The sequence below is a fragment of the Manis pentadactyla genome, chromosome 2 (genome assembly GCF_030020395.1).
Source record: "Manis pentadactyla isolate mManPen7 chromosome 2, mManPen7.hap1, whole genome shotgun sequence".
NCBI lineage: Eukaryota > Metazoa > Chordata > Mammalia > Pholidota > Manidae > Manis > Manis pentadactyla.
Genome location: NC_080020.1, coordinates 21,955,990 through 21,974,813, shown reverse-complemented (window position 1 = coordinate 21,974,813; position 18,824 = coordinate 21,955,990). Strand labels below are relative to the sequence as shown.

At 47.2% G+C, this 18,824-nt stretch overlaps 2 protein-coding genes across 8 annotated transcripts in view; one reads left to right on the top strand and one right to left on the bottom strand.

The window, feature by feature from the left end:
* SLC36A1 (solute carrier family 36 member 1) overlaps positions 1–18,824 on the top strand; it is a 68,480-nt gene that overhangs the window by 41,933 nt on the left and 7,723 nt on the right. For 3 of the 6 annotated variants that reach the window (XM_036879113.2, XM_036879109.2, XM_057490551.1), the window contains one exon: positions 3,843–8,246. The exons of the other annotated variants lie outside the window; for them this stretch is intronic. In XM_036879113.2, coding sequence (XP_036735008.2) covers positions 3,843–4,044 — 202 coding nt within the window. In that variant the 3' untranslated portion in view covers positions 4,045–8,246. Of the gene's footprint in view, positions 1–3,842; positions 8,247–18,824 lie in introns of those variants that run through there. 6 annotated transcript variants of the gene reach the window in all.
* Positions 16,362–18,824, bottom strand: part of FAT2 (FAT atypical cadherin 2) — a 75,149-nt gene continuing 72,686 nt past the window's right edge. For both annotated transcript variants that reach the window (XM_036879108.2, XM_057490543.1), the window contains exon 24: positions 16,362–18,318. In XM_036879108.2, coding sequence (XP_036735003.2) covers positions 17,786–18,318 — 533 coding nt within the window. In that variant the 3' untranslated portion in view covers positions 16,362–17,785. The remainder of the gene's footprint in view (positions 18,319–18,824) is intronic.

Genomic DNA, 18,824 nt, shown 5'->3' with positions numbered 1-18,824 from the left:
CCCACCTGATCTTTCTCCATTGCCAGGCTTTATTTGGGGTTTAGTTGTGGTATCTGGTCCAGCTAGGCCAGAAAGAAGGTCTTCTCTTTGCAACCCTGTGGTCCTGGCTCTTAAGAGAAAAGTCTTGCCCTTTTTAAAGATCTCTATTAAGGATATTTTTGTTAAGCATGCTTATCTTGAATCTCCTTTTTGTAAGAACAAGTTTTTAGATTGCTTTTAAAGTAACATGATGAAGTGGAACATCTCTGCCAATCTGAGAAAAGATTCTTATCACACAGCTACTGTTTCTGTTTCCACTTAATTCTTATCACAGAGTGGAGTACATCTGACTTCACTAACTCACACGAGGAAGTGCCTGTATGTCCCCCAATCAATGTGCAGGAGGCAGAGAGGTGAGGACAGAGCAGGCTGGGGCCCAGCAGGCCATCTGACTTCTGTCTTCCTGGGGCTTGTCTTCTCTTGAGTGGGCAGGGGCATCCATGGATGCCAGTGGCTGGCTTTGGAAGAACAGCTCACACCCCTTTGAATGATAAAAAGGTTGGAAGCTACATTTTTGGCAAAACCATGTGTTCCAGGAGAGGAATCCCATTGCTCTGCTGTGTCACTCTTGAACAGCACAAGATGCTTCTCAGTTGACAGTGAGCTGAAGGACATATCCCAGGACACATTCCTAAGTGGCTAAACCTGCATTGTACAGTTGCTTAAAAATTCAGAGACAGCTGAGACTTCAGTATCAATGCGATCACCAACTTCATGGGTGAATGAACTGAGGCACTGAGCAGTGAGCCCATTTGCTCCGGGTCACAGCCTGATATGAACAGGGACTGGTGATGACAGTAGCTCACATGTATGAAGCATTTATTGTGTGCTTGGTACTCTAAGTAATGTACGTGAGTGATCCCATTTGACCACCCCTATTTAACAATAGGGGAAATGAATCTTAAAGAGATTAAGTAACTAGCTGATTAGTGGTGGAGCTGGGATTGGAGGCTAAATTCTGAGTCCAGATCCTGCACTTCTAACCACATTCCTGTACCAGCCTCTCCCTGGGCTTGGTTCTGATTGCTGCCTCAGTGCCATTTCCACCCACCACTCATCCAAGTTGCAACATCTAGAGCCATCATTAGGAAGTTGACATTAGGTAGGTGAAGACACAAACCTCAGAGAGGGCAAGAGTCTTACTCTGAGTCACACAGCAGATCAATTCATGGAGTGATAGGTTATCCATGGTGAGAGCACCATTTTGTCACAGTCTGCAAACACTTCACCCCCAGCTTGCCTCCAGATTCAACCCTGAAAGCTTGAGGGGTATCACCAATTCTGTTTATTTAGAAATAGCTAAGGGCTGAAACAGACTGTTTTTAACTTGCAGGGAAAATAAAAGCCTATAATTTGTGTAGACTTTCTGAAGGCTTCAGAACAGTAACAATATTAATGGATATTTGTGACTATGGTTGATCACTACAAGGAAAGAGGAAGGGATCGCCCAGGGCTATACAACCTTGGCAGAGGCAGATTTGAGACTCAGTATCCCTGTACCCTGTTGGTTATCAGGCTTCAAAAACTTGTCTGATTGCCTTTACAGAACGGAGCAGTCAGGGCTGCCTATACTGGATTCTCTGCCAAATGATTGTGGTGCTTCCTTGGGAAAGTTACCTCAATATCTGACTACCCCAGTTCTTCACAGACAGGATCTTTCTGCTGATCTGCCAAATCCCCTCTTCCCCCTTCTTCTGTGAGCATCATTCTGTATTTTCTTATACATCTGGTCTATGATATGACTATATCAGGGGCTTGAGGTCCTGGATTGAGGGGCTTGAGGACAGAGTCCCAGCTCTGTCACTTTCTATCACTTAACCTCTCTGGGCCTCTTCTTGCATGGAGACAATAGTAATGATGGGGAGTTACATATCCTTGGGGCCGAGGCAGATCAGCTTGATGAGTGGCTGCTTTGCAGTGCTAGCTAAAGACACTAGATATTCTGCCTTGATGGAGGTGTTCTGGGTCTGTGCTGTCCAGGTCAGTAGCCACTAGGCACAGGGGGCTGTTGAGTCCTTGAAATGTGGCCAGTGTGAGTGAGGAACTGAATTCACATAAAATGGAAGCAGCTCATGACTATGGAATCGGACAACAGGGCCTCAAAGTGAGTGTGAGACAGGGGTGCGAATCTTCTCCTCCCCCAGCAAATCTCAGCTCCCACTTGTCTCTCCTCCTGCTTCAGGGAGTGGAATTCCAGTTTAAAAGGAAGCATTTCTCATAATGGACTCTAAATGCAGCCATTCCTTTCATCTGGTGCTCAGCCAAAGAAACAGCAATCAATCCAGACAGTCCATCTGAAGGGTAAAGTTGATCTGAGAGTAAAATTGGCTGTGCCAGACTGAGGTGTTCTGGTAACTTCAGTGTGATGCCTTTTTCAGAATGATCTGACTATATTTTTGCTTTGAAATGATGTTAGAATTGAAAACCCCAAAGAAAGCGTAACTCTCTCATAGGGGTCAGTGAAATAATAGATCGTTCTCTGAATGCTAAGGACCTGCGGTGGGGCTCTTGGGGGTGAGGAAGACAATCTGTCAGAATACATTTGATTACTAACAAGTTAATGATGTACTTTTCATGAGCAAGAAAATATACGCTAGTGACGATAATAATAACTGTATTGATTACTAACAAGTTAATGATGTACTTTTCATGAGCAACAAAATACACACTGGCGGTGTTAGTATAACTGAATCATATGCCTGTCATACACCAGGCCTTTTGTTACATGACCGTGTAACCTCATTTGATCACATAGATGTCATGATGATCCAGTGAGGCTACACACACACTTAACAAAGACCTGGCAATAGTAATGGAGCCATTGTATCCCCATTTTGCCCACAAGAAAACCAGGGAATAGAAAGGAGCCATAACTTTCCCAGTGCCAAGCCAGGGTTCAAACACAAAATCCTAATTCCAGACCTATAATCCTCAGTAAACTTATAAACATTAGCCGTCACCCATCACCCCACCCCAGTAGAAAGCTGAGTCGGATGGGGACAGTAGGATCAGTGAGCAGTGGAACAAGTGTGTTTAGTGAAGTCCCCTCCTGTTGGCACTGTCTGACCAGTTCCACAGTGGGCAGTCATTGGCATGTATGGAAGCTGATGGCATTTCTTAATGTAGCCCACCATTCATCTTCATCCGTTCTGCCTTCCTCACACACACCCGGAGCTCAGTGTCAGGTGTGGATGCCACTAGCTTGTCCTGGCATAGGGACGTGTGCATTGTGTGGGCCTTGCTCCTGAGTTCTGCCTGCACAGAGAACTGCTTCCACTTTCCCTGAATGAAAATGTGAAGTGGGGTTTATCATGGTATCATTGCAGAAGAAGGATTCTTTCCCCTGTTTGTTCTTGTCACTCAAGTGGAGATGTCTGTGTTGGAGGCACCCTCAGTGGTAAGAAAATGAGCAGTTGTTCAGGAATGGTCCACCTTCTTTTCTGCTCCACAATCTTTCTCCTTTGGTGGAGGCCAGATTGCTCTGCCATGTAATTTGGTTCCTTTTCCTCAGAAAGATGGGAGTCATGTACTATAGCAGGAAAAGCTGAAAGACAGGTAGGTGACTGGAACCAGGAGATCTAGGTTCCAGGCCCAGTTTTGCCAAGCTTGGAGCAGACCCAGGTTATTCCACATCTTTGGGCATCCGTTTTCTCATCTGTGGAATGAGAGGTTGGACTGGATAATGGCTCAGTTTCCTTAGAGCTCTTCATTCTGTAAGGACACTTGCTAAATTTGCCAAACAGTGAGGTGGTCTCTTCCAGCTCTGGGTGGTCTTGAACAGGCATGTCCTCTTTCTCCCACAGGCATCTTGGCCATCCTCATCCCCCGCCTGGACCTGGTCATCTCCCTGGTGGGCTCTGTGAGCAGCAGTGCCCTCGCCCTCATCATCCCGCCCCTCCTGGAGATCACCACCTACTACTCGGAGGGCATGAGCCCCCTCACCATCGCCAAGGACGCCCTGATCAGCATCCTGGGCTTCGTGGGCTTTGTGGTGGGGACGTATGAGGCCCTCTATGAGCTGATCCAGCCAAGCAATGCTCCCATCTTCATCAACTCCACTCGTGCCTCTGTATAGCAAATGCACCTGCCCACCTTACCCCTGCATGTTCCCCAGCTCCTGGCCCCAGAGTCTCAAGTTGGGCCCAGGATCTGGAAGAAGGCCTGGTTGCTGTTTGGAAACCCCTCTACCTGACAGCTAGGTACCCAGGGCCAGTCGGGGTTGAGGGCAGGGGGAGAGTGGGTGGCAGGTGTGCAGGAGGTACCTCTAGCAGTGGTGCCGTCTCTGACCCCTTGTACTCACCTTAACCCAGATCTTCTCAGTTCCCTCTTCACGCCTCCTCCCTTACCTGCCTCCCTCACCCAAATCATTCCTGTTGCACAACTCACTTTATTTAAAAATTTTAGCACCCCCACCTCATGTTTTCTCCTTTCCCAGACTGGGCCTAGATTAAATACATGGATAATTACCCCTCTTCATAAGGCTGGGCCTCCTCATATAACAGATGTTTTACCTCAATATTCTCCTACCTATTCGGGTCTCCAGGAGGTGCCTGGACCTTCCTAATCATTTTAAACCAGCCCCAAGCCTGGAGTTTTTGATCTTTCCTTTCTGGCTTGCTGCGACTCGGCAGCACTCTCTCCTCTCTGAACTCCTCATATGGATCAGAGTACTGCGTTCTTCATTGCTTTAGCTCCTGAAGATATCAAGTGCTGCCTAAATGGAATATATTTATATTTTATTTAAAAGAAGGTAGGTTTTGTTGGTCTCTGTCTCTAGATCTGGGGTTATGAAGAATTGTTACTTTCTTAGTAAACTTTACTCAGCTTCTCCTGCTGAAAAGAAAGCTGCTCTAGGAAATGTCTGCTTAGGTACTCAGCACTCTTGGCTGGCCTTAATCAGGATCATCTGAATGTGTACACCTCCCACTGACCAGCCTGATTTCATATTGGGAAGATAGGGAAGACTCAGGAATATTTGCCTGTGCACTAGGCCAAGGGAACGACGGTGGAGTGGGATGTGACCCATCCATGGGAGGCTTGTAAAATGGTCACTTTGGGCGTTCAGGCCTATTTTTCACCCTCAGACCCTTGTAGGCAAATGGCATGGCAGTGTTCAGTTGCTGTCATGCCAGGAAGACACCCACACTGTTGTCATGGATGACAACATGAGGCCAGTGTGCACAGAGAGTGTGAAATTAAGTTCATAGAATTACAAGTAGCTGGTCTGATGCTGGGTGTGGTGCTTGATTGTTTACAGTCAATGGGGGATGGGGCAGAAACAGTGCTCTGCCCCAGGCTGCCTCCGTGACTTGGATTAAAGGAGCCACTTGCCGGGGCTTAGGTCTCCTTTGTTCTGAACACTAATTGTGAACCCTGTCCCTCTCCCCACATGCCTCTGAGTATCCGAAGTAGCCTCAGGGTTGGCTTACTTCAAGTCAGCCTGCAGATTTGGGGACAAACTGCAGAGCAGGCGGAGGAAGTCACACTGCCTTGTTTCTGGCCACTGCCTCTTCCCCCTTGGTGTGGAAGTCTTGTACAAGGGCATTCATTAACTCTGCATCTCCTGAGCTCTTTGTGTGTGTGTATTCATGCATCTGTAACAGGTCCTGATCTCCTCCACCCCTGTCACCAGGCTCTTGCTTACCTGGCGATATGGTTCATTCACCCTGAAAGCTGGGAGGGCAGCACAGCTCTGTAGGGGTTCTGTTTTGGTTTCACCAAAGCTTGTAAGGGCTGTGACCCACCCCCACGCCCCAGCTTTTTCTTTCTCTTCTGTTCCAAAGCCAAACTTCATAGTGACTCCCAACCTACCTAAGAATTTATTAACTTAGGAAGATGTAATCAGTGGTGACTTGGTCACCCTTAGGAGAATGGCACCTTCGCCGACCCTTTCTGCCCTTGGTTGGTCACTGACAGGTGCTTATATGACCCAAGGTTCTAGCGGGGGTAGCAGCGGCTCTGCCTTCTGAAGCCTGAGGCTTAGAAATTATCCAAGTGGGTTCAAGAACTGTCATCTCCTGTTCGCAAGCTTGGGCTCCCCCAGTCTCCCCCAGTGGTCCTGACGGTTGTTTTGAGTGAGAAGACTTATGCCAGCAGAAGGGGGTCAGATGTGTGTCCTGCCCACAGCCTCTCTGATGGAGGCTTCTGTGCACTCAGGGAGTGGTTAGAGTCAGCCCTGTCCACGTGGGTAGTGAGACTGGGACTGTGATACTGTGGCCTGAGGACCGGATGGCACAATACTGAGGTCCTCTGGTCCCAGATAATAGCAAAATGCAGACTAACTGGTTCAGAGTCCCTGGCCCAGAGAACGTGGTGTGCAGGAGAGACAGCTCTAGCTTTGGGGCTTCTGGAAGCTACTTTGTCATCCATCACCTTCTCCCTGTTTGATCCCTTTCCTGAGTTCCTGCTGCCTTTGACAGGCTGATTCTGAAGACCCAGGCCAGGCAGACCCAGTCAATGGACCTCCCTGGTTGTGCCATTACATAGCGATTAGGTGTCGAGTAAAGAGTCAGCCAGAAGGTGGTAGCAGGGGGAAGCCCGTCCTCCTCCTCTGGAAGCAGCCCCTGGGCCAGCTCAGGGAACCTTACACTGCTACTCATGGGGCTTCTTCAGTCAGGGAGCCCTCCCTGGTTTCTTCCATTGCTTGTTAGGAACCAGCTGCCCAGCCTGTCACCGTGCACTGCTCTGGGCCTGCTGAGAAAGTCCCAGCACAAGTAGAAGTCTGATCAGGGAGCAGCAGAGCAGAGGTTTGGAGTGTGAAGCTGTGTCTGCCCGCCAGAGGCAGACCATGAGGTTCCTGGCCCAATACCTTTAGGCTCTGTGTCCTTCCCCTGACCTCCCCACAGCAGCCCCAGGCTGGTTTAGCCCAGAGGTAGCTTCTCAGAGCCCCATGTTCCCTCCTGCAAAGACTGCTGTGGGGAGCAGGTTTCTAACTCTTCTGTCGGCAGTGTGCCTCCCCTGAAATGCAGGTACTTGCTGGGAAGAGCACGACCTGGCATTTTCTAGTCAGTGCCTAGAAGTTGTCGTTATTTACACGTGGCATTATTTATATCATGCTGCTATCTGGCTGCTAGGAGCCCTTCATCTGCACACACGTTGGTCAGATGCATGCCAATGTGTGGCTTGTCTTAGTTTAGAACCTGCAGTGCACGGCTTCCCTCTCTGTGACTCTCCTCTCCAAATTCATTGGCTGATGCTCATGACTTACTCTCTATCCCATGAAACATAAAATTTGCGGTTTTATAGGTTGTCTTAAAGTGATGATCCCAAACAGGATGTTAGGGAGATATTCCCCTCCCTCCCTGTTTGTTTTCAAATTTCTCCGTTACTAAGTTGTAGAATATCATCTCTGTTTAACACTCCATGTTCACCTCATGTTTTTTGGAAGGGCAAAAATCTCTATTTATGTCTGTTATGCTCTCTTTGTTTGCTACTCAGAGCAAAGGGGTCTGTATCAGCGGGTTTTATTTCATAGTTGATCAGAGGTTAAGGTGGACCTCAGCGTCAGCCTCTGTTAGAACATGAAGCTGCCCCCTCACAGTGGAGACACAAAGTGCAGGTGGCCTACTTGGTATTTAGGGAGTCAGCTCCAAGTCTGCCTTAGAATTAAGTTTTCTAAAGTACATTATGAATCTCCAAGAGCATTAGAGGAAAAGGAGAGGATTATCTTTGAAGTCATGGTTAATACTTTTAGACTGTTAGTCCTACCGGTTGCAAGGCTGTTTGCTCTGACGGCATCAGCTTGTTATATTTCTTCCCTGTCCTTTGTACCACTGAGTCACTCCCTGATCAAGGGACATAAACAGTGCAGATATGAGGTCACCACAGGGGGTCGGGGTGGGGGCTTGAGGGGATGGGTACCTGCTGTAAGTTGTGTCCTTTTGTTTAAATCAAGGTGATGCTGGGGAAGCTATTTTGTTTTAGTGAACAATAAAATGGTGTGAACTCCTTTGTAAAAAACATGTCAGTGGATGTGTGAATAAGAGGAATATGAAAAACTAGAGTCCATCCTGTCTTTGTAACCAGACAGTACTGTGTATTTTATGTGCCTGGATGTATACATGGATGTATATTTCCCACATGGTGTGTGTAGAGATGTGGATCATGCAGCAGTGTATAGAAAATCTTACTTTCAGCTCTACACACAGATCATGTGTTAAAACTTTTCCTTTTCAATAAATGAATTTTATTTTTTATTTTTAAGAGGTTTTGGGCTGTGTCTTTGTTTTCACTTTTTTCTTTCACATCACTCAGATCCCTTTACTAAATCTTAGGTCAGTGTGTTTCTAATTACGTCACAGAGCTCATCCACGGGAGTAGTGTAAAAAATAGCACCGTCTATGCAATTGAGAGTACCCAAGAAAGGGGCTAGGTAGTTATTTTTCTGTTAGACAATCCTAAGTCCCTCCTAAGTCTGTTCCTTCTGTCCTTGAAAACTTGAGTAGGACTTCTCAACTCTGTGCAGATGAGATGACTGCACAGGACAGGTGTGATGGTTAGTGTATGTGTCAGTGTGACTAGGCTATAGTATTGAATGACCCAATTATTCAATCAAACACTAACCTACATGTTGCTGTGAAGGTAGTTTATAGATGTGATTAATGGCTATAATCAGTTGTCTTTAAACAAAAGGGATTATCTTCAAAAAATTTGGGTTTGCCTCATTGAATCAGTTTGCAGGACCTTAAGAGCAAAACAGCTTTCACTGAGGAAGAACTTCTTCAAGCCTCTGCAGCAGCAGCTCCTACCTGACTTTCCAGCCTGTCAGCCTGCCTTGTGATTTTTGGACTTGCCAGGCCCTACAATCACATAAGCCAGTTCCTTGAAATCCCTGTCTATGTGTGCATGTATGTATGTGTATCTCCATCTTACTAGGTCAGTTTTTCTGAAGAATCCTGACTAATAAAAGAGGTGACACCTAATTTTCTTAAAGTGAGGGTATTGATTTCAGGACAATGGAAGGGATGATTCTTCTTCCCTTTTTGTCATATTGGAAAAACAAGACCATCTGAGCTGCCCCTAGTTGGCTACCGAATTAGATTTGTTTAAAAGCAGAGTCCTCTCCAGGAACACTATTAAAGTATAACACTTTCCTGAGAGAGGAAAGTAGGAACTGTATTATGACTGTTTACAATTCTCTTAATGGAACCGGGAGTCAGAGGGATCCTGTGACTGTTCCAAGTCATCAGCCAGTAAGTGGCAGAATGGAGATACACCCACGAGCCCTGTGATTCTAGAACCCAAGCACTTCCCAAGGCACTCGCTGCCTCCCCCTCTTCGTTACAGCCTCAGGAGGGAGGTCTGCTTTTGGGGGCTGTTGAGAGAGTTAGTGAGAGTGTCCTAAAGTGCCTGGCATGATGAGCTGGTGAGACATTTTCTGAAAAACTATTAGTTGAATTGAAGGAAACCAAGACTCAGGAGCACTGTCGCTTGTCATTCATTATAATCATGTTTTGCCAACTTCCTTTGTGCAGGACATTCAACACTTTTTAGATTATTCATGTTTTTATTCCTGCTCATGCCCATTCTTAATGGTCATAATCCCCCCTTCCAGGTAACTAGGACACTCGAGGTAAGCCCACTGCACTGCTGGGAGCAGAAATTGAGTGACAGTGGACTAAATTTGGACCCTCGACCTAGGGCTCTGCTGGATAGACTGGCTTCCTCTGACTCAGCCCGCTGCAGATGTGTGCTAAGAAGCTGTGTGTGTCTTGAATTGGTGCACTTTACTAGATGCTTAGCCACTGGTTTACTCATACCTTTTTTTTGAAAAAATTGGGGCATAGGGGTATAATCTATATATAATAAAATCACCTGTTTTGTAAGTATACTGTTTGATTAGTTTGGACAAATGCATGTAGTCATTTGACCACCATTTCAATCAAGACACAGAATGCTTCCTTTACCCCAAAAATTTCTCTTGCGCCCACTTGCAATCAATCCCACCCCCATGCCACTCGGTCTTTGACAACAACTGATCTGATTTTTCTGTTCCTGGTTTTCCCTTTTCTAGAGTGTCATATGAATGGAACTATTAAGTATATAGTCCTTTCTGTCTGGCTTCTTTTGCTTAGGACAATGCTTCTTATATTCATCCACGTTGTTACATGTATCCGTAGTTTCTTTTTTTTTATTGCTGAATAACATTCTATTGTACGGATGAACCATAATTTGCTTATTCATTCACCAGTTGATGGACATTTGGGTTGCTTCCAGTTTTTGGCTACTATAAATAAAGCTGCTATAAATATTCATGTACAAACCTTTACATAGACATGTTTTTATTTCTGTCAAGTAAATACCTAGAAGTGGGATTGTGGGGTTTGGTTGTATGTTAAGTATATATTAACTTTATAAGAAATTAGAAAATTGTTTTCCAAATTGGCTATTCTATTTTGGATTCCTACCAACAATTTATAAAAGCTCCAGTTGTTCCATATCCTCACCAATACTTCACATTATGGTCTTTTAAATGTTAGCCATCTTTATGGATGTGTAGTAGTACCTCATTGTGAATTTAATTTGCATTTGCCTGATGACTAGTGATGTTCTGTATCTTTTCCTGGGCTTATTTGCTGTTGATCTGTCTTCTTTAACAAAGTGTTTATTCAAACACTTTCCTCTTAAAATTTAGTCTTTTTGAAAAAAAAATTAAGCTTTTCATTTTGGAGTAATTATGGATTCACAGGAAGGTGCAAAGAAATGTATAGGGAGGTCTCGTGCGCCCTTCCTCCGGCCCCCCCAGGGTCCACATCTTGCACAACTATAGTACACCATACAAGACCAGGAAAGTGACATTGGCATAATCCATGGAGCTTCAGATTTCTCCAGTTGTATATACACTCCTTTGTGTGTATGCATGGACGTGTGTGTGTGATTCTAAGCAATTGGATAATATATGTAGCTTCTCCCACTACAGTTGAGATGCTTAACTATACCATCACCACGAGACTCCTTCATGTTACCCCTTTATAGACATACCTCCTGTCCTCCCCCATATTTCTAACCCCTGGCAACCACTAAGCTGTTCATCTCTATCATTGTATTTTTTCATGACTGTTATATAAGTTGAATTATGCTGTATGTATCCTTTTGAGATTGGCTACTTTCAGTTAGTATAATTGCCATAAGGATCATCCATGTTGTTTCCAAGGTATCCATAGTTTGTTCCTTATGACTGTATTCCATTCCATGAAATAGATGTACCAGTTTTTCTAACCATTCACCCAATGAAAGAAATTTGCATAATTTCCAGGCCTGGTTGTTACAAATAAAGCTGCTAGGAATACTTGTGTGCAAGTTTCTGCATGAAAGTGTTTGTTTCTCTGAGATATATACCCAAGACTGTGATTACTGTGTTATATGGTCAGCCCATTTTTCGTTTTAAAAGGAAAACCATCTTCCAGAGTGGCTGTACCCTTTGACATTTCCACCAGCAATGTGTGAATGATCTGGTTTCTCTGCATCCTTGTCAGCATTTGGTGTTAATCATTTTTTATTTTATTTGCTTATGGATCTTACACGTTTTGTTAAATTTATAACTAAGCATTTAATTTTCTTTGGCACCACTTTAAATAATAATGTGTTTTTAATTTCAGTTTCCACATGTTCCTTGGTAGAATATAGAAATACAATTGATTTTTGTGTGTTCATCTTGTATCCAGCAGCCTGTCTACACTCATTTAATAGTTTTATGAGTTTTTGGTTAGATTTCTTGGGATTTTCCCAAGAAATCTAACCAAATAAAGATAGTTGTTTCTTCTTTTACAATCTGTATAACTTTTTCCTTCCCCTTATTGCAATGGCTAGAACTTCTCGCACAGTGTTTAAAGAGTGGTGAGAGTACACATTCTAGTCTTGCCCCTGATTTACAGGAAAGCATGCAGACTTCACCTTTAAGAATGATGTAAGCTGTAGGGTATTTGTAGAAGTTCCCCTCTGTTCCTGTACTGAGAGGTTTTTTAAAAACCATGAATGGATAAATTTTGTCAAATGCCTTTTCTGTATCAATTACTATGATCATCAAATTTTTCTTTTCTCACCTGTTGATATGGAGGATTAAATTGATTCATTTTTAGATATTGAACCAGCCTGGCTTACTGGAGGAAGTTCTCCTGGGTCATGGTATGTTCTTTTTATGTATGGTTGGATTGTCTTTTTCTTTTCACTCCCCCTATGAACTCTGACAAACATAGAATCCATTAATAGTGCCTTTTTATAAATAAGCAAAACCATATGCCGTAACTTGGCATAAGTGTACTTTTGCTTCAGGCCAGGTTCCCAGCTGCTACATAAAGGCTGCGTCTGTTTCTTCAGGACAAAGTTTCCTGACCTCAGTGTTATGTACATTTGGGGCTGGATAAGCCTTTGTTGGGGGGACTGTTCTGTGTCCTGCAGCATGTTCAGCAGCTGCCCCCGCCTCTGCCCACTGGATGCCAGCTGCACCCCACCAGGTCTGAGAGCCTGAAGTGTCTCCAAACATTGCCAGAGGCCTCCGTGTGTGTGTGTGTGTGTGTGTGTGTGTGTGTGTGTGTGTGTGCGCGCGCGCGTGGGGCAGGGAGGGGCGTGGCTGGGAGTCACAGCCCTCTCCTGCTGAGGATCACGGCCTTCATATAATTTAGCCTCTGCCTACCTACCCCTGTTACCCCTAACTGGACAGATGTCCTTTTATCTTGCCATGGAACAAAGGCAAGTGTGTGGTTATGGATACTAAAAAACATATACGTATACCTTTTTAATAGTAATGATGAAGTAGCTAACATACTTTTGAGCCTTTACTACGCCAGCTATGTGAAGCACTTCGTCTATACTATCTCTTCTATTACTCAGATCCAGCAAGGGAAGGTGCTGACAATATCCCCAGTTGCCAGGGGTTAAATAATTGCATAAAAGGTTAACTAAGTTGCCCAATTACAGATTTTCTACGTGGCGGTGCCAGTTCTGCCTGAGCCCAAACCTCATGTTCCCCTGAGATGAGCCGCCCGGCTACTGGTTCTGCCACTTACCCCATCATTCCCTCAGTGGACACAGGACATTTCCAGGCCCTAGTCCGGGCACGCAAGTCCTTCCGCATTCCAGCCCCCGTCCATCAGAAGTACCGACCATTGCCCAGATCCTTAAACCTTTAGCCCTCAGGTGCGGCTGTTCTCTTAGCCTGGCTGCCCCTCTCTTTGCTAAATCAAGCTCAACTCTTAAGATCTGCTTCAGATGGCTGCTCCTCTCCAGAGCCTGTCCTGGCTGCAAGGGTCAGAATTCGTGGCCCCTCCTCGGCAGTGCCTACTGTCCCCTCTCTGGTCAGTCTGTCCCCGCTTATGCTAGAGAGGCGTGATGCCTGGCCGTCTTTCCGGGACTGCGAGCTGCTTGGGGCGTTCACCAGACAGGCTTGATCTCCCAGTGCCTTCTGCGGGGCTAGCCACGAGTCTGGGATTGGTTGGTTACTAAATGCAGTGCTGTCTCCTCCAGTAGAGAGTGGTGCCTAGCCTGTAAGGAGCTAACATCACTATATTTCTTGTGACTTTTTTGTCAGTCTTACCAAGTACTTCCCTTGGTTGGATGTTGTAGATTTGTTGAGGAATCTTGAGAAAATTCTAAGACTTGTCTTTTCCCAGCCTGATCGCTGAGGAAGCCCACGCTCTCTACTTGGTGAGGCAGCCTGAGCCTCCCTCCGGATGGAGCTGGCAGAGGCCACCTGAGGGCCTCCGAAGTCTGTCCTGAGGCTCTGCAGCAGGGGCTGCTGCTGCGCATCTGGGCCCGGTGCCCTCGCAGGGGGGCATCTCACCCTTCAGCGTGGGGAACAAGGAGGTGGGAGTTGGATGTTCTAAGGTAGCTTGGGCCCTGGCAGGTCACTCCGTATCTCACGACTTCATGCACTGCATCTTTTCTCCCCCCTGTCCTTTAGAAGCTCCATAATCTTCAGTCTAAAGAAGGTGGTTTTCCTCCCAAGGCCTCTGGCTCTGCTCTTCTGCCCCAGATACTCGCTTTTTGCGGTTCCAGCCTTGGCTTTGGTCCTCCCTGCAAGAGCTCATGAATATCCCCCCAGGAGCACTGCCCTGCTCTCTGGAAGATTCGTTTGCCTTCTCTACAAGACCTTGACAAGCCCCATGTGACAGCGCAGCTGTGAGGCCCACCTTCACTCCACTGCCGTCGACAAACCTCACGAGTCCCTTGCCATTTATCCTGGTGAATTCCAACCACCCTCCCTCCCAGGACATGGCTGTACACCCTCATCCCAACCGCCAGCACTGCTTAAGTTACTATATCGCTCATCAGGTCCACACTCAGAACTGGACACAGGATTTGTGGGACTGGCCTGGAGTTGAGCCCAGGGCTAAACAGACCCCACCTCCCCAATCTAGACACTCTGGCCGTTCATACCACCTAGAATCGTAGTCATCCTGTTGGCCTCTGAATTCAGCTGGACCGTTAGACTAAGCCCTCTCAGTCCTACCTGCTGCTGTTCCTCAGTCCTCTGATGCCTTTGTGTATCATTTGTTTCATGAACCCAAATGTAAGGTTTAGATCTCTCCAGAGGTCTTTCCTAATCAGAAAGCTCTGGATGGAATCATGACTCTGTCATTCATGAACTGGGTGTCTTCATGTAAGTCACTAACGTAAGTTACAAGCTACTTATTTCTGTGTGCTTCTGTTCCTCCATCTGTAACATGGAGATGACAGAACTTATTTCATGGGGTTTTGTGAGGATTAAATAAGAGGCCAAGTGCTTGCACAGCACCTGTTGTACCAAGTGCCAGTAGAGATGGTAGTGAGGATAATTGTGGTGGCTGTAAAAAATGCCCATCCTGGAGGTCAGGAGACCTGGGTGTCTGCCTTTCTCTGCCACTGCTGAACTGTATGAGACTCAGGACATTTGGACCCAGAGTCGCTGTGGCTTGAGATGGGAGCAGTTCCCTGAAAACCACCTTCCTCAGTTCAGTACCCCCGGTGTGGAGCTCAGAGAGCCCTCTGGTGGCTCCTCTGAGAAGGTGCAGGCTCAAGAGGCCAAAGGGAAGGAGGGCCGTGGTCAGGAGAGAGGCGGGCTGGGGTGGAGAAAGGCGCCTGCGTCTGGAAGAGCAAGTGCTGTAGGGAGAGGGAGAGCCCCAGGCTGGGTGTCAGACCTGCTGTGGGACCCCAGACAAACCCTGCTCTGCAGGCCTCGGGGTGAGCAGAATTGGGAATGAGGATGCACTAGATCACATTTCCCAAAGATGATTTAGGGAAACAAGTCATTTTTTAAATCTGGACAAGTCATTCCTAAAATCTGAATGTTTATGTCTTTTCATGTGTGCTATAAAAAATATTAACCTTCAAAGCCTTTGTGGATATATCATTTTAAGGTGCATCAAAAAATTTTAAATATAAATACACTAAAATAAAAAGACTAAGTGAATAAACAGTATAGGCAGTATTTTATCAAGGCAAAAATCATAAAAGTGATGAACAAAACAGAAATTTGGGCAACAATGGAGTAGATTTGTGATTTCCTGCTCAGTTCTGATAAATTAATCCTATCTATATATTATATAGTATTATTTCCTAGTATAATGGTTATCCCTTACTGTCTCTGCTGGAAGTTCTTTAAACTTACTTTTCAGAACAGTATTATGTGGTAGCTGTTATTTACTGTCTTTGTTTTATTGAAAAACAGGAGGCCAGTTCACACCTGCCCAGGGCCACACTAGATCTGCCTGAACCGAGCTGCCTGACCCACAGCCACAGTCTGCTGTGGACCCTCCCGCGGATATGTCTTCTCTGCCCACCTGCACCGGGAGGTTGATGGCAGGGACTTGGTTTTCCGGTGTTGGTGTTACCTGAAAGGCTGGCGTGGACCATGGTTGCCCAGCGATGTTCACATCCTTGGGGTCAGCTGTATAGAACAGCACCTGCGGGCCAACTCTGGACACCAGGAGGGCTGGCTTCCCAAGACCTATTCTACTAAGGCCCTGCTCTCTGACCAGTGTAATTAGGTGCAAAGGGTGCTGGCTGGGGATCAGCAGTTCTGAAGTCTTGTCCCTGGGTTTTTCACTAACCTCCTGGTTAGCAGACTTGTCCACTAAGCACAAACAGTTTTATCAGAATGGAAGGTATTTTTTCCAGATACCCACCCCCAGAGAGTCTGATTTTGTATGTCCAGGGTAGGGCTCAGCGATCTATATATCAGCTATTTTGCTAGGTTTGGGAATCATGGCACTTGATGACTTCTAGGATTCCTTCCAGCCCCCAAATTCCATGAACCTCAGACTAGACCCTTGTGCCCTTCCCCTAACCCAACCCTAAGTAGGCCAAGCAACACAGAAAATAACAGTAAAAAAGATATTTTATTGTTAAAAAAAAACAATGACCAATGAACCCACACACCTCACCACTCACGCTCACAGTTGCACGCACAGCCACGCACCACTCACACAAATGTGCTCTCACCCGTGCAGCTTCCTCTCACTGTAAGCAGCAGCCCTGTGGGTGAGCATCTCTACTGCTCTTCCTTTTGACTTTTGTCTCCAGAAACAACACACATGAAAAGGCAGTGGACCAGAGAGGACTGTCAGGGGAGAGAGTGGCAAGGCCACCAGAATTCTCTGGCCCCTGCCACTCATGGTTACATACACTCTACACATGTGTACACACATACTATACACGGGTGCCCACATGTGCAGACACATGCCCACATTGACCCTCCATGCTGAGTCACTGCAGGTAACACTTAGATTGGCAGGCATCTGATATGGAGAGGCAGGAAAGGGCAGGGTGTCCAGCCTGGACACTCTGGTGTCTGGCTGCCTGCTTCTGCCCTGCCCTGAGTGGGGGTTCTGAATTCCTTGTGTCTGGGGAAGAAAAGTCCCTTTGGGGCAACTCATCCAAACAGCAAGGTTGAAAAGTGCCTAAGAATTTTTTAAATGAAGAATTATATCCTTCCTGCCTTTGGCCCAAAATTGCTTAAGAAACTTGGGATGACGAACGCAGAGTTTCATGAGGTCTGAATTCTCTAAGAAGGATTCAGGGCTGCGCAAATCCTGGCAGGCCCTGGCTGGTGGACGCTCATGCGGCTTACGGAGACAGAGCAAGTTCCTTGGAATCCGGATTACAGGAGGGGGACCTCCAGGAGCCTAAGGCCTGGAAGGGCCTTCCCTGGTGCCACTCCTCGGGAACCCTTGTCACCCTCATTCACATCTTGTCCCCGATGCCTAGCTCGGTGCTGCCATGGAGCACACAGCAATGCGGCCAGGCGCCACCGAGGACTTAGGCACCTGCTCACCTGCTGCTGGCCTCTCAGCTCCCAGGAGGATACCCTGTGGCCTTCCAGGGTAAAATGACCCAGCCACCTGTCTCCATAGCAGACCTAGTGGTTGCCTGACAGGCCCAAACCTGTGTCTGCCTCCAGAATGGAGGTGAGAAGACATGCCCTGACAGAGCCAACTCCGCAGTTCAGGCCCTGCCTCCCTGGGCACTGAGAGATGGCAAATCACGAGACAGACTGCCTCTGGCTCTTCCCAGGAGTCAGTTTTTCCTGGTTTTCCAAGATAACTGCTCTGTGCATTCCCTTTCTGCTGGGAGCCCTAGTGCTGGTTTTGGAGCTCTGCCCTCAGCTTCCCTCCTTCCGCAGGGACTAGCTGGGGGTCTGGAAGGGCACGTTTCAAGGTATGGCAGCCTGGACTGGGTGTGGGGGCTTCCCTTCCACTTGCCCAGCCACATTCTCCAAACAGGAGGAAGGTGCCCAGTCCTTGGCCCCCCACCTGCTTTTCTCTGAGGAAAGCTAGAACATGACCTCCTCACAGCTCCCATAATCGCTCTCCACCATGTCAGAGCCCTCATAGTTGGGGGGAGCCTGGGGCTGGCCGTGGCCTGTGGGATGCCCCCCCGCCACCCCACAGTCAGCATACGAGGGCCCAGCCCGGCTGAGGCGCATGCTCACCCCCTTGTAGCCCCCCTCTGCCAGGCAGGGCCCTCCCCCTCCCTGCTGGAACTGTGACTGGTAGTAGCTGATAGCTGTGTACTCGTTGAGACAGGGGGCCAGCGGCTGCTCCTGGGGACTGGGGGGGCGTGGGGGCATCAGATCTTCCAGATTCTGGTTACTGTAGCGGGGTGGGAGGGGTGCCCGCTTGTTTTCCAGTTCCAGTGGGAAGGGGAAGCCCCCATAGAGGCCGGAGGGGTCGGGCATCACGGCTGGGGCCTGGTGGCAGCGAGGTGATGGTGGCAGAGGGCTGGAGGCCACCTCAGAGTGGGGGTATTCCCAGCGATCCTTCCTGGAGTAAGTAGGAGGCCAGACTGCGGCTCTGCCTGGGTACACTGAAAGGGAACAGCAAGACAGGGTGAGCTCTGAGTTTCCCTGGTGCCTTAGAGCTACTATACATAACTTAGCATCTGGTAGAAATGGGCCAAGGAGTGGGTGGATATGTGGCCTATCTATGTGAGTTGTCTCCGACAGCTTAAGTTGATACCTAGAATCCACTGGAGTTAAGTTCAAGAGTAGAAGTTTAACCCATCTTGCAAATCTGTGCCACTGATCCAAGTAAGGGCAGTGAATGAGGCGAGAATATGGATGCAGCCCACCCACACTGCTGGACACAGCAACTCCATCCCAGGTCCTACTGTTGAGTTTCATCTCCTTAATTGAAGGAAACAGAGACACCGTTTTTACTAGGAGGTGTGAAGGTGTCTGTCACAGAGGGTGATTAAATGAGATGTGGCTTGGAAGATTGGAGACCAGGCATCCTTGGTCCTAGCTCTGTCCTTGCTACTGAATAGTTGGGTGTCCTTGCTACTGAAAAGTCACAGACCCCCCCAGTTACCCT